Source organism: Felis catus, chromosome C1 (genome assembly GCF_018350175.1).
Source record: "Felis catus isolate Fca126 chromosome C1, F.catus_Fca126_mat1.0, whole genome shotgun sequence".
Lineage (NCBI taxonomy): Eukaryota > Metazoa > Chordata > Mammalia > Carnivora > Felidae > Felis > Felis catus.
In genome coordinates this window covers 148,840,438-148,855,845 of record NC_058375.1, presented here as the reverse complement: position 1 = coordinate 148,855,845, position 15,408 = coordinate 148,840,438, and the positions used below count along the sequence as shown (strand labels likewise).

The 15,408-nt window shown below is 33.1% G+C and overlaps 1 protein-coding gene across 26 annotated transcripts in view; it reads left to right on the top strand.

Moving 5' to 3' along the window:
- The window catches only part of BAZ2B (bromodomain adjacent to zinc finger domain 2B), a 500,560-nt gene that overhangs the window by 369,688 nt on the left and 115,464 nt on the right, over positions 1-15,408 (top strand). For 17 of the 26 annotated variants that reach the window (XM_023259353.2, XM_023259354.2, XM_023259351.2 and 14 more), the window contains 5 exons: positions 243-308; positions 1,694-1,738; positions 1,982-2,014; positions 3,253-3,318; positions 13,376-13,516. In XM_023259353.2, the coding sequence (XP_023115121.1) occupies positions 243-308; positions 1,694-1,738; positions 1,982-2,014; positions 3,253-3,318; positions 13,376-13,516 (351 nt within the window). The remainder of the gene's footprint in view (positions 1-242; positions 309-1,693; positions 1,739-1,981; positions 2,015-3,252; positions 3,319-13,375; positions 13,517-15,408) is intronic. The other 9 variants (XM_045034830.1, XM_023259357.2, XM_023259369.2 and 6 more) reach the window with 2 other exon arrangements.

Genomic DNA, 15,408 nt, shown 5'->3' with positions numbered 1-15,408 from the left:
AAAAGCTGACATACTTTTATACATTTTAAAACTTTTTTTATATCTTAATGCTAATTATACATTAAAAATGAGATTAGTATGTTAAATGTAATGTTAACTGGTGGGGGGTATGTAATTGTCTACATATATGTTACATATTGTTTTGTACCTGTGAGGCATGTAGCTCCATTTTTAAGTCTGAGATTATTTTCAAGTTGTAGTGGTGCTGTTGCATGACTTTGAGACCTGTTTTGCATGCACAGGCTAAAAAGAAAAAGAAGGAAGAAGCAGCAAATGCCAAATTATTGGAGGCCGAAAAACGAATAAAGGTTAGTTTAGATGAGAACCAGTTTTTATTTTTCAAAAATAAAAACTATACGCTATTACACCCGTATTAATTATACAAAAATAATAGCTCTCCTCAAAACAATTATCTTAAAATGTTTAGCACAGATACAATATGTGTATAATGTGTGCTTTTATTGTATGTATATTGTATGTATATGTTTTTTTATTTCCTTATACAGGTTTTATGTGATGCTTTGAGCTCTTAAGTAGCAAACATCAAATCAGAAATGCAAACTATTACATAATACCTGTATATAGTTTTGCTGAATCAGAATGATCTTCCCAAAGCTATTTTGTGTTGTTGATGTTTTTGTTTTAAATTGTGTTCCAAATCTGATTCTCTACTTACATTACAAGTTTATCTTGGTTAATATCCAGCAACTATTTTAACTATTAAAAAGTGAGAAGCCTACAGAAATAAAAATCTAATTTTAGCAACTGTTACTTACCAATAATAAAATTAGCCGTTGTTAATTACTATAATGTTTTGGTTTTGATTTTCTGTTGTGAAGCATTAGAGAGTTGAACGCCGCCCCCCCCCCCACAACCCTCCCCAAGACACACATACAAACATACACATTCCACCCCTCACCTTCCACTTTTTCTCATAATTGATTACTGAAAGGACTGCTGAGTGAAATGAGGCCCTACTGGTTCCAGGAGCAGACACAATTATATCTTATAAAGCCAGGGAACTATTTGTTACCTTTTCTACATAGACTCTGTTCCTTTTTTCTTTAGAAAAAAGATATTAATATCATGTAGATTTTTACCTTTATAAGAATATTTAAATTGATGATATTCATAGAATTGTTTGCATTAAGCCTCACCCCCTTGGGGTAGTACCCTGCATTATAGCTGAGCATGAAAATCTGAAACTGATCTCTTAGTCTCTTGTTACTTTCATTCATAGATAGTGTATAGAAATGATATAGATGCTTTTAATATTAGAGTTTATTTGGGAATTTGTGTTCCGAATGGACAGAGTTCTAATCAGCTGGATTTGAAGGTTGCACTACATAATGTATTAATTTTAAAAGTCCACGTGCCAGTTGTATCTTATATGATCTGACCATCTAGCTAATCAGTTCCGTGAATGTGCTATTGAAATGTGCTATTAGGTTATTGTATTTTAAGTTTAAATGGGTACTGAATAATATCCTTGCTACTGTTATATAATCTTTCTGTATTATGTAGAACCATATGAAATTGCCACCATATAAGTAAAAAATGATTAAATATTTGCAATTTCATATGGTTTGACCTAAGGGAGGACTATAAAACCTCAGAAGAGAAACTTTTAATATTTGTACTGTGTTCTAAATCTTACCTAAAAATTGCATATTAAAAGTTTCTTATTTTTAAGGAAAAAGAAATGAGAAGACAACAAGCCGTTCTTCTGAAGCATCAGGTCTGTATACATACAGTTATGCAATTGTCAAAATGTACATTTTATGATTTTTCTTAAATCTGATTTGGGGACAATCTTCAAAATATTTTCTTAAAAATTTCCAATTTAATTCCTGCTTAAGTTTTTCCTTCATCTTACAGTTTATTGCCTTGCTTTGGTATTGGTGTCTTTTGGGGGGTTAAAAATTGGTTTCATGACTCTGTGATTTCTGTTTCATAATGTTGTGCCAACTCTTTCTACCAGGAGTTGGAGAGGCATAGACTAGATATGGTATGGGTATGTTTATTTTTGTACATCTAACACCGCATTGTGATTTGGTTGTGATATGGTTGTCATAGCAATGCATAAAGTGTAGCACTGGCTGCTGTCATATTACATACTGCTGCATGGCTTTACAGCACAGTGCATTGCATACATCTGCTTGTCTGTCTATAAAGAAGTATGATACATCTCCAGGATTTTTAATTGATTTGTGCAAGCCTTATATAAGGCTGCTGTCTAAAAATTTACATTACTGATGTCACAATGAAAGTTGGATCACTATACAATTAGATGTGATAATGACCCATATTCTCCCATCAATTCTAGATGCAAAACTGCCATTGAATACAATGGGAATTTTGAGTTAGGTTGATGAGAGAATATGAAATATATTCCGGTTTGATAGACAAATTTTAGAAATAATTTTAGAAACATCCCTTTGGGAGGACCAAATACTTTTAAACAAAAAGAAATGATTAGATATATAACCATCTGATTTTTTATTTTAAAATAAAATGAGATTATCAAACAAAACTAGTGCTTACCTTGTTTTCATACTGTGCCTTTTAGATTCCATTTATTAGCCCATGGTGCAGCTTTTATGGTCTTACCTAGCGCATCAGGTGGCAGACATCAGTAACCAGGAATACCCCATTTCATTGGTGCTTGTATATGAACCACGACTAGTTTAACTAAATTGGTATAAAAGCTTTAAAAAACTCTTTGTAATTTGTCGGTGGCTTATTGAATTTACAAAATGATAGCGTACTTGAAATAAAAATAACTAATTCTAAAACCATGAAGTGAAAGTGATTATAAATTTCTGCCTGATCTAAAAATTTAAGAACAATACAACCTTTAATTTAATTGGCCTCTAGTACATATTTGTGGCTTTTCTAATAGCAGATGTAAGGTAACTGACCTGTTCCAGCCAACCATTATGCTTTTTGTTCTGCCAGCTTTTGAAGGAGCATCACAACTGACCATAAGTAAATCTTGTATGCTTCTGTTTACACTGTCTCCATGTTCATTGCTTTACCTTTTTGCTTTTGATTGTTCTTGTATTTGCTTTCTAAACCTGAACTAAAACATGCACAGACTGGCCATTCTTGTCTTATATTTAGTATTTACTGTGACTTGTCTATAAATGCTAAACATGCTATACTGAGTTTTGTTTTGTTTTGTTTTGTTTTTCCATTTCAAAATCAAACCATTAACTAGAGTTATTTTCCTAATTTTATCTGGCCTAATAGGAACGAGAGAGAAGACGACAACATATGATGCTTATGAAAGCTATGGAAGCTCGTAAAAAAGCAGAAGTAAGTTCATGTTTCTAGAAAAATATCATCTAAGAAAAAAACCTATTTTTTCCTAAAGTAATGGTCTTTCTAAATGTGAGTTTTTCAGGACATAGGTTTGTCGTGATTTAATGGCTTTCATAAGCAAACCAAATGTTAAATAATAACTGTTAGAACATGAAAGAACGTAAGCAGGATTCCGATGTATGTGTTCATTTCCTCGGCTGAGATTTTAATTATCTTTTTTTAATGTAGTGACCGGCATTCGTTTGGATAAAAGTAGTTATTTAATACTGTAACTAGAGTTTCACAAAATTAATATTACAGCATGCCTGAACAAGTCCTAACGCAAACCCTAGTCAGATCAACCGTGGACTTATGCTTTCAGAATTATTCTTTACTCTTCTATGTATAAAATTGGACCTAAGTACTTTCCTTATTTTTTTAAAGTTTTATTTATTTAAGTAATCTCTACAACCATGGTGGGGCTCGAACTCATGACCCCAGGATCAAGAGTCACATGCTGCTCTGACTGAACCAGCCAGGTGCCCCCAAGTACTTTCCTTAAAATAGACTTTTAACAGACAATTAAGAATAAGAAAAGTATTGAAATAAGTCAAGATGAGCTTATTTAGAACATAATAGAAATCAGTTAAAGGTTAAAATATATATTACAAAGGAATGCATTGTATCTTAAAGTAGTTAAATAGAGGTATGGCACTATATCCAGGGCTTTGGAGTATGAGAGACTCAGATTTCCCATGCCAACTCTGAACCAACTTGCTTTACCTCTTGAGGCTATTCTTTAAAACTGAAATAATGATACCTACCTCCTAGGATTATAAGATTATCGAGTGAGATAAGCATTTAATAAATGACAATTAATGAAAATGACACTGTTTGATCTAGAAGTTGAGAGGCCTGTATTTCAGTATTTTGTCCTCAGCTCTGGCTTAAACTATCATTATAGATTTCTAATATAGAAAGGCAACATGCCAAGAATAATATACCAAGAATAATATATATTACTTTATAAATATAAAGTACTAATATAAAGCACAATAATGCAAGAAACCTGCCTTCCCTTGTTTTCATTCTTGGTTTCCTCAGTACTCTCTAATGTATTCTCTACAGAGCAGCCAGAGTGATCTTTTCAGAAAGGAAACCAGGTTACATCTTAACACTCTCCAGTGGCTTCTCATTGTCATTGTAATAAAGTCCAAATTCCTCACCATGAGAAAGCAGTCCCACATGTTCTGACCTCTCATTCCAACTTTACCTCATACAGTTTGTCTCTTAAGTACTGTATTTCAATCATTTTTGGTTTTTATTATTCTAGACAAAGGGTTTTTACCATTGCTGTTCTTGCACCAAATATTCAAGTGGTTCTTATTTGCTGTTTATTTATTTATTTATTTTTAATTTACATGTATTTATTTTTGAGAAACAGAGTGAGACCAAGCATGAGTGGGGGAGGGGCAGAGAGAGAAGGAGGCACAGAATCTGAAGAAGCCTCCAGGCTCTGAGCAAGCGGTCAGCACAGAGCCTGATGTGGGGCTCGAACCCACGAACTGTGAGATCATGACCTGACCCTAAGTTCTCATGACCTGAGCCGAAGGTGGATGCTCAACTGACTGAGCCACCCAGGCCCTCCTCATTTTCTGTTTAGTTATAGATCAAATGTTAACTTGTCAAAGAGGCCTTCCTAGAACACCTAATGTTGCCTTTTTTATATCCCATTTCTGGACCTCCGTTCCATCATCTTACTTACTTTGCACTTGTTTATGGTCTGTTTCCTCCCAGGAGGGTAAGATCTGTGAGGACAGGAATCTTGTCTGTCTTGTCTGCCACTGCATATATTTGTATGTTTGGAGCTTAGAAAATTATAGTTGAATGAATGAATGAATGAAATAAAAATGAAAGTAGCAGCTAAAGAAAACAAATTGACAATAAAAAAATCATTAAAGAATGAATACATTATTATGTTTTCTGTCAGTATAATTCTCTTTATGTAATAACAGTAAAATCTTTTATTTTACTCTAGGTGATTTTCCTTCTTAAAGCTAAACATCCAAAGAACCATTATTTAAAATAGCAATAGAATAACATATATCACAAATAGTCCTTTATTGGAATATATGAGAGAATCCCATAGGTAAAACTGAGCTCCTAAAATGTTGTTATCCTGGGGCATGTGGGTGGCTCACTCAGTTAAGCCTCTGACTTTGGCTCAGGTCATGATCTTGCACTCTGAGTTTGAGCCCCACATCAGGCTCTGTGCTGACAGCTCAGAGCCTGGAGCCTGCTTCAGATTCTGTGTCTCCTCTCTCTGCCCCTCCACCTCTCATGCTCTCTGTCTCTCTCTCTCTCAAAAATAAATAAACATTAGAAAAATTTTTTTAAAAATGTTGTTAGCCTCGGGGCGCCTGGGTGGCGCAGTCAGTTGAGCGTCCGACTTCAGCCAGGTCACGATCTCGCGGTCCGTGAGTTCGAGCCCCGCATCAGGCTCTGGGCTGATGGCTCGGAGCCTGGATCCTGTTTCCGATTCTGTGTCTCCCTCTCTCTCTGCCCCTCCCCCGTTCATGCTCTGTCTCTCTCTGTCCCAAAAATAAATAAAAAACGTTGAAAAAAAAATTAAAAAAAAAATGTTGTTAGCCTCTGATAACTAGATAATTTTACCAGTTATTCTGATTTGTTCCTCTACTGAATGGTACCTATAGATCTGTGATCAACTAAATATTTTTTTTAATTTCTTAAACTATTATTTTGTGGACAGCATTAGATTAGATACTGCAGGAAAAACAAAATAAATATTAATGATGTTTTTTTAGCATATCGGAGAGATAAAACTTTACAGTGTTAACAGTTAAGCATTTACTAGGCATATGTTTTTACTGGCAATCCAAATCTTCGTCAAATCTTTATAAGAACTTGCCACCTCAGTGAATATTAACAAAATATTCCTATAGGCACTTATCTATTTCCTTATTATTACTTAACATGCAAAAGATGTAACTTTAATGCCAATAATCATCATATCTTGGCTTCATATTCTGTCTCCTATTACCTATATATTTTTTTTCCATTTTTAACTATTAAAAGAACAAATTTTTTACAAAATTAAAGTCATATGATACCTAGGCAGAGCCAACGAAAAATTCTCAACTGGAGGGCATCTTGATGGCTCTATCAGGTGAGCGTCCAACTCTTGATTTTAGCTCAGGTCACAATCCCAGGGTCATGGGATCGAGCCTGCCTTGGGCTTTGTGCGAGCAAGGAGCCTGCTTAAGACTGTGTCTCTCTCTCTCTCTCTGCCCCTCTCCCCTGCTTGTAATCTGTCTCTCTAAAATAAAAATATAAATAAATAAATAAATAAATAAAATTTAAGGAAATATTAAAAAATTCTGAACTGGCCAATATGTAACCCTTGATTCTAACATTTAATTATTACATTTAACATTTAATTATTGTGAAGAAATAAAAATATAGAGGATAAACAAAATTGCAAATGCTATGATTAATGTTTAAAGACTTGAGGTTAAAAAAATGAATTACTTTCACCTTGTTAGTTAAAAATCTATAACATCTGAAATTATTCCAAGAAATTCCCTATATCCATCAAAGTAAGAAGGTAACACAAACATCACTTTTATGTTTCTCTGTGTACACTACAATGATCTTACTTTTAGATTTAGTATTAACTCAATAAATTTTTACTAAAGTAATCCCAATTTCTATAGATTTTCCTTAATATACATCTGCAATTAGTAAGAATATTCAGACTTCTGTAAATTATCTTACTTGTTATTACTCTCTTATTAATTTTAAAGGGTCATGAGCATACCATCATAGTTTATAAATATTTTTATAAGAAAATGTAAGAAAGAATAGTCTCATGAATGAAAAAGGTTTATTTCTTAGTATAATTCAAGTATCATATGAGACCCATCTGCTTTCATTATTACTAAGCACCAGAAAGAGGTTGATTTAAGCAATGTGACAAAGTAGCTCAAAATCTCCTGTTTCATTTATTAAAACTTCAAATTATACCAGTCACAAATTTATAAATATTTTACTCATATTAACTGAATAATCATAGTAATTATTAGTGTCTTTTGTATGTCTCCCTCCAAGGATCAATAAACTATAAAAGGTTTTTAAACATACAGCTATCACAGAATGACTGTGTCAGCACTTTAAGAAGCAAAACCATAAAATAGAAGAGAATAGTTCAGGTTTCAGAAGTTACCTAATAAACAATTTAAAAGCAGAAAACAATGTATAACCCCTCCCTATCCCCTCCCCACCCATGATTCAAGTCATGAGACTATTTTATAATCCTATATTTATATTAATCATGAGTTAGTGAAAAATGAAAATAAAAAGTAGAATTGTATATGCAGGTGGGTTTGTTTAAGCAAACCCATTTTTCAGTTGAAGACATTGTAAATGTATGGTGTAAGTGTATATTGTACTTATACAATGTACTTATAATGCACTTTAATTTTAAAGTTAATTAGTCTAAAAACAAATGTGAAATGATTTTATGTTAACTGCACAATAAAATACTAAATGTCATATAACAAATTTAATTTTTGAGAAATTATTATCAACTTAATTTAGATATATTAAAATCTGATTATCTGACTCAAGAATTATTAACAATTTTGACTTTAACTTAGGAGACATTTGTATAACAGAAACTATTCTATACAGTAGATACATAATCTAAAGTAAGTACAGACTTCTTTGTAATACTGTGGTGGATTTTGAGAAAATACAATAACTGGGAGGTTTTATTCTTTTTAAATACCATTATATTACACATATAAAGTAAAATTATTATTAAAGTATAAAATGTAAGAGTCTCTTCAGTCATATGATTCATAAGTTTTTCATTTGCTTAAACATAATTTTCATAATATTTTAAATGTAAAAATAGTCCCCTTTAAAAAAAAATTACCTGATTGTTCTTCACATTCCATGTTACCATAAAACAATATTCTTTTTAATCTTTATATCTGTCTTCTATAAATGGCTTATATTATTAATCTTATTTATACTTGTATTCTTCCTGCACCCTGAGGTAAACCTGTGTCTCTTAAATTATATTTATATCTTTGAAACTTAAGTGCAAATTGCTGTCAAAAGAAATGTATTCTCCCAATTATGCCCAGAACAAACACCTAAAAGACCCAGTACCATCGTAAAATGCAAAAAACATAGGCATCTTTGCAACATGGTCTCTTAAAAATGTCCTATTTTGCAATCTGATAAGTTGTAAAAGTTTACAATAGCAGGTCATTCTACCACATCCATTGTTTGGTTTTTAAACTTCTATAATACTAAAATAGAATAAATTTATTTCATACATTTATTGTTGTGCTACAGATTTCTGTAAATACTGTCATTTATGCCTTGAGAGTCCATAAAGTAATCTTTTTATGTGAGTAAAAAACTGATTTTGAAATTTTCACCCTATGTATTTTGGGCTATTTAGGATAATCAAAATTTAATGCGTTTGCTATGAAAAGGTGTTTCAACTTTGAAATGAAATTTAAAGGACTTCTTAACTAAGATATCAGTAATATTTTGATACAGAAAATTCCATTACTATAAGATGAACAAATTAATATTTTATTATACATTATTTATATTCCAAGAATTCATTTACTTCAAGAATGTCTACATCTAGGGGCACCTGGCTAGTCAGTTAAGCATCTGACTTCGGCTCAGGTCAAGATCTCACAGCTTGTGAGTTCAAGCCCCTCATCGAGTTCTGTGCCTGGAGCCTGCTTCAGATTCTGTGTCTCCCTCTCTCTCTGGCCCTCCCCTGCTCACACTCTGTCTCTCTCTCAAAAATAAATAGACATTAAAAAAAAAAAAAATTTCTACATCTAGAAAACTAGAGGGGGTAGGAGGATGAAGGCCAAAAAAAATTAAGAGAAACCATACTAATGTTTATCGTCATTGACAGTCAATCTAAAATATAGTCAGGAGCTATATTTTTTAGTCATTTGTAGGCAATCTCAGTTATTTCCCTAAAGTCTAACCAATGTTAATGTAAAATACGTTTTACCATTCCTTTCATATTGTGATAGGTGTATTAAGTCTTCTCTGCTAGGTCAAATGGTTTGTTGTGAAATGTCCTTGCAAAATCAGAAAGTTCCATTATGAAATCCTAGTATTTGACATAGCAACAAAACATAATATTATATCATGAAAAGGCTTAGGTGAAAAGTTGGTAAATATTTCTCTTTCAAACAGTATATCAGTTCTAGAAGAGAGAATACTACACAAGTTTAAACATCTTTAAATTTGGCCTAAAATAGCACACCCGCTTTAAACTTTAGTTTCTGGAAAAAAGTATCAGATAATAAGAAATCTATTTAATTTTGATATGGGGAAGGTGTATTTGCAAGCACATCCAATCATAATGTATGCAATTAAAATGATTAAGAAATTAATAATTTTGGAGTAGATGTGGGAAATATGTCTTAGATATTTTGAAATTTGCAAATATAGGTAGGATATTATTAATTTGTATTAAAATCTACTTTTGTGTATAATTGAAAATAGAAGACATCAGTTATGTTTGTCCACAGAATGAAATATAAAAAATAGAGGAAAAAATTGACCATCGAATATGTTTAATGACTAGTACAAATGTTAACATCATTATTTATATGGCATTTGTGGAATTAATCATTCAGCAAATTAATCAATGTTTAAATAATTTTTATTTGCTAAGGCACACTGAATATTTCTGTTAAAGACATATGACAACTATTGTAGATGGAAATAAGAACAGTATTGAGACCAGTGGGAGAGGAAAGTTGAACTCATACACGCTTGATCGGGAGAAAGATAAAATCATTAAAAACTTCATTGAAGTGTCTGGCAGATTGTACTCCTGGGAACTGAATAGGTCCGTAAAGAAATAGGTGAATAAGTTTGTTCCTCTGACCTCTAGAAGCTTACACTAAAGCGGAAAAGATCAACTTTAGACAAGTAATTGTCACACAGTGCAATAAATGCTAAGTTATATGGGAGCCCCCCAAAAGAGAAATATTAAAATGCCTGAAGTAGTTATGAGGAGAATAAAAACCAGGCTTTATTTCTGTGTTAAGGAAGAGAAGTTCTATATTACAGGCCAGAGGAGATGGCGTATACAAAGGTACAGTGTTGTAACTCAAAATGACCTGTGGGGCAGAGAGGAGGAAGGTGCAAAGAGAGAGTTAGTTTTCACCATATGTATGCACCTACCTTGGCTTTGTTGCTTTTCTCCTTCTTCTCCTTTTCCTCCTCTTCTCTTTACTTCTCCCCTTCCTCCCTGTCCTCCTCCTTGTCCTTTTTCTTCATCATCATCATCATCCTCCCCCTCCTCCAAACAGTGCCTCAATCTGGTTACATTATCTTCTCAACACAGGTGTATCACACAATGTAACCAGAGCATGGGAAATGAACTGGGAATTATGACATAGGAGACCAAAACTTGTGTGGGACTAGATCGTGACTGTCTTTATAAACCATTTTAAATTTTAGTTGATTGTTGAGGGGACCCAGAAGCTCTAGTTCTTTGAAAGTTATCTTGTATCTGAACCACAGGATTTATATTAGTCTTATACAGTTCATTAAGGTTCATTAAATAAATTAGTGAGTAAATTCACCAAATTCAATGCATTTAGAAACTTCATCTTGCCTGAGAAGTATCCCTAATACTTCAAGATAAGAATGGATACCTGTCTTTAAGTAATAAAGGTCCTACAAATTTCTAAGATTTCTTGAAAAGCTCTCTTTAATCTTAAAAATTGATGTCATTTTACTCTCTATTCCATATTATAGCCGTGCTTTTAACTGGAAAAAATACTGCCTATCACTAGCTAAAACTGGTATTCAAGAATGTCAGGCATATTTACCTCATGACAGGAAATGCGCTTTAACTCATTGTTGATGTATCATTGAAGTGTTACATACCCCCAGATTGCCACCCATGTGAAGTTGGCACAACAAAGAGAGCATTAGGGTCACACATGCCCTTTCTCTCTTTTTGAAAAGAAATGGTGACCATTTTCAACAGTTTTTAGTGAATTTTAGTCTCAATTTTTAGTTTTGTAATTACTGTTATGAACATCATTAAGATTCTTAATGATTAGAAATCTGGGTTAGTCCTATATAGTAGAAAATTTTACACCAGCCACTTTGAAATCTATGAGACATTTGTTTTTCCTGTTGGTGATTATAATTCATTATTATTCTGTTGAGTGACCAAAAAGTTTTCCCTTCCCTGGAAAAATTCTTAGAGCAACATTTCATGTGTTTATAAATTGAAAATCCAACTCTGGGAAAAAATTGTTCTACCAATGATAATTTGATTTGAAAAATCTATACTGCATTGTGGGAATGTTGCATGTTAATTGTGTATATTTTGTGTCATTAGACCCTCAGAAACTTTTAGTTATAATCAATAAGATTAGTTGTAGCGCTTTTTTGGTGTCAATAATCTCACAGAGTAGCTTCCTTAACATTTTCCTTCCAAATGCCTGCTTGAACCAGTAACCCAGAAATTTAGAGGCAGTATAAAAATGAGCAGTGACGTGAGCATATCATAAAAAGGCTCTCATGACCCAGCCTCTGGCTCTGTATCATGATACTCAGCAACTGTTCAACCTGCAACCTACACTCCACCCTGGAAACTACTAGCAATTTCTCAGATACACTGTGCTTTCTCTACTCTGCCTGGAATATATCCTCTCCAGTCCTCTCTGTCCCCCACCTACCCCTATTCCTTGTGGCATAGCACTCAATGTGCTGTCTTAGCCATGATAATGGAAACAGAGATAGCTAGAATATGGGCAAAAATGCTACTATAGAATAAGAAGCAGTAAGTGCAATGTTAAAATTATAGGTTGGGCTATGAGAATTAAGATAAATTGATAATAGAGAAGAGGTGGTAGTGTTTAACTAGGATTCAGATCCACTAGGTGGGAGTAATGACCTTCCTGATTGGAACGCACCAATATAAGAAGGTAAGGAAACAAGATGTTCATCAGGAATAGCAAATAGTTGGACTAAATCCACATAAACTACAAAAATGGGAGATAAGATTGAAAAAGAAGAGTTTTAATTCAAAAGTAAAGAGTTGGACTTTATTTTGTTAAAAATTTAAAACAAAATTGAAAGATTTTTAATCAAGAAAGAGACATGACCTGCTTTACAAAAGTAAACCCATCATTAATGTGTCAAATGTGTGAGGTAGTAGGTTAGAACCGCCTGATGATTCTACTGTTATTTCTCCTCTAAATAAGAATTGTATTTGAGGCATGGCAATAAAATAATGACACTAATACTATTAAAGAAAATATCGTGACTTCTTCTTCCAGCAGTGTGTCATCTCCTACAACAGGGAGACAGGACAGTTATTTCCATATTATTGTCATTACTGAAAATATTTTTTGAATGCTTTTGGCATTGCCTTCAGAATCCATTTTACATTCCCTTAAGTGTTGTTTATAGTGGCAAATAATATTTTGATTTTGTTACAGGTGCTATCTTAAGACTAGCTAATGCACTTTGAAAGAACTGCTTTTGCAATTCAAGCATGTTGCTTCTGCTTTCATGTTGTAAATCCTCCCTTGCTTCCTAGAGCTACACAAAAACCTATATTAATATTAACTAACCATATTTTTTATTTATTTAGCCATGTGCATTTTATATATCTGCTCTTATTAATAAGTATTTCATTCTCTTATTGTAACCTGGGGAAGGATTGAATAAATTCTGAATAATGGAATAATCTGAGTTAAACTAGTATCGATAATATAAACACACACACACACACACACACACACACACACACACACACAGTCATAAGACTATTTGAAATTCAAAGGGCGAAAACACTAAAAAGCAAAATAAGTCATTGTTTCTATGTAGTTCAAAGTCTATTCCTAAATCTCTTAGGGGAATTCTGTTTGTGGAAATAATAACACTTTGTTAACTTTTTAAATGTTAACTGGAGATTTTTCAGACACATCCAGTGATTAAAGAGACTTTTGGACATGGTTTTATTTTTAAGGAAAAAGAACGGCTGAAGCAAGAAAAACGTGATGAGAAAAGATTAAATAAAGAGCGTAAACTGGAGCAACGAAGATTAGAATTAGAAATGGCAAAGGAACTAAAGAAGCCTAATGAAGACATGTGCTTAGCAGACCAAAAGGTAATTTATTATGTAACCATTTCATTAATAAATTTAATTTTTCTGTATCTCACCTGATTCCTTTGCCAGAATTGCCATTATGAAAGCCTTTTGTTTTTAACCAGAGCCGTACATTTCCATGTCTAGGTCAATCTGTGTTTCCTGGATGGCCACCAGTAAACCTCTCTAGAGCTCCTGTACTAATAATGGTACTTCTTAGTACGTAAATGGAACACTGTAAATCTTTTTATTTTTATTTTTGTAGGTTTATGTATTTTGAGAGAGAGAGAGCATGCACCAGGGAGGGGCAGAGAGAGGGAGAGAGAGAATCCCTGAGGTGGGCTTGAACTCACAAACCATGAGATCATGACCTGATCCCAAACCAAGAATTGGACACTTAACCCACCGAGTCACCCAGGCTCCCCTAAACCTTTTTAAATTTAAGTAGAAATACTGAAGAAATCCATAAAGATGAATTATAGAAGTAGATAGGATTTCTATGTGTCATTTGATTCTTTCCAGGCATTTAGGTACAGAAATCTCTAACTCCTCACCACGCCCCTATAGATATTTACATAAACTAAGGTTTATAATCTATAATCTCCTTCAATGCTTTAGTAATTATAGCTAACTTTTGACTATGTTTGCTACATGCCAGGCAGTGTGCTAAGTGCCTTATAAATTCTCTCATTTAATCCTCACCATAGTCCTGTGGAACTGGTATTTATTATGGCCATTTACAGATGGGAAAACTGAGACACAAAGAGGTTAAGGAACTTGCCCAAGATCAAACATGCTAATAAATGGCAACTTGGATTCAGTCTCTAGTTTGTTCAATTCCAGAGTTCATACTGTTTATTACACTGAAAGCCAGGAAGTATATCCAGCCAAAATACCTCATATGTGTTTTCTCCTCTATCATGCTTCACAGACATGTAATGTGGCTAAAATATATTCATATATATATAATAAAGTAAACATATATAAGTAAACATGTGGAAAGAGCAAAATAATCTTGGTATCGGGCATGATTTCACATGTTTATGAATAGAGATCCATTTTGTTTGACTATAGCTAAGAAGATGGTATTTCTGGAGAATTATATCGATACTGCATATCATCTCTACAATATTATCTTAATACTATTATACTTGATCAATAGCATCTATATTTACTTATATGCCATAGCCATCTGATATACAAATAATGATTGTCTCTTGATTTGTGCAGGCTCTCTTCTCAAGTGCTTAAAGTGGGGCGCCTGGGTGCCTCAGTCAGTTAAGTGACCGACTTTGGCTCAGGTCATGATCTCACGGTTCATGAGTTTGGCCCCTGTGCTGACAGCTCAGAGCCTGGAGCCTGCTTTGGATTCTGTGCCTCCCTCTCTCTCTGCCTGTCCTCCACTAGCACTGTGTCTCTCTCACAAAGATAAATAAATATTAAAAAAAAAACCTAAAAACAAAAACAAAATAAAGTGCTTAAAGCAAACTTTTAACACTCTAGTGAGGATTTAATTGTATTAATATTCTATTTATTTACTTAGCATAAATGCTTGTAAATAAAAGTGAAAGTATACATACTAGGTTTACTCAGTTGGATGTTGAAAATTTCCTAAGCCCAGAATGGGAATATACAGTAGTTAACAGATTTAATAAGCTTCATAGTGAGTAAATATTTTTTAACATCAAATGAGCTTTATCTTCCTGCATCTTTCTTTTTATTTAAATCCATATGCACTGTATCAAATATATGTTCATTTTAAGCCTTACTTTTGTTAGCTTTGTCATACACATTTTTAGAATCATATGGAAATGTGTGTGTATGATAAGATTCAAGAAAAAAGTCTCTGAATTAAATGTTTCTTTTTTTTTAAGTTCATTTTTATTTGTTCTGAGAGAGAAAGAGAGCAAGTG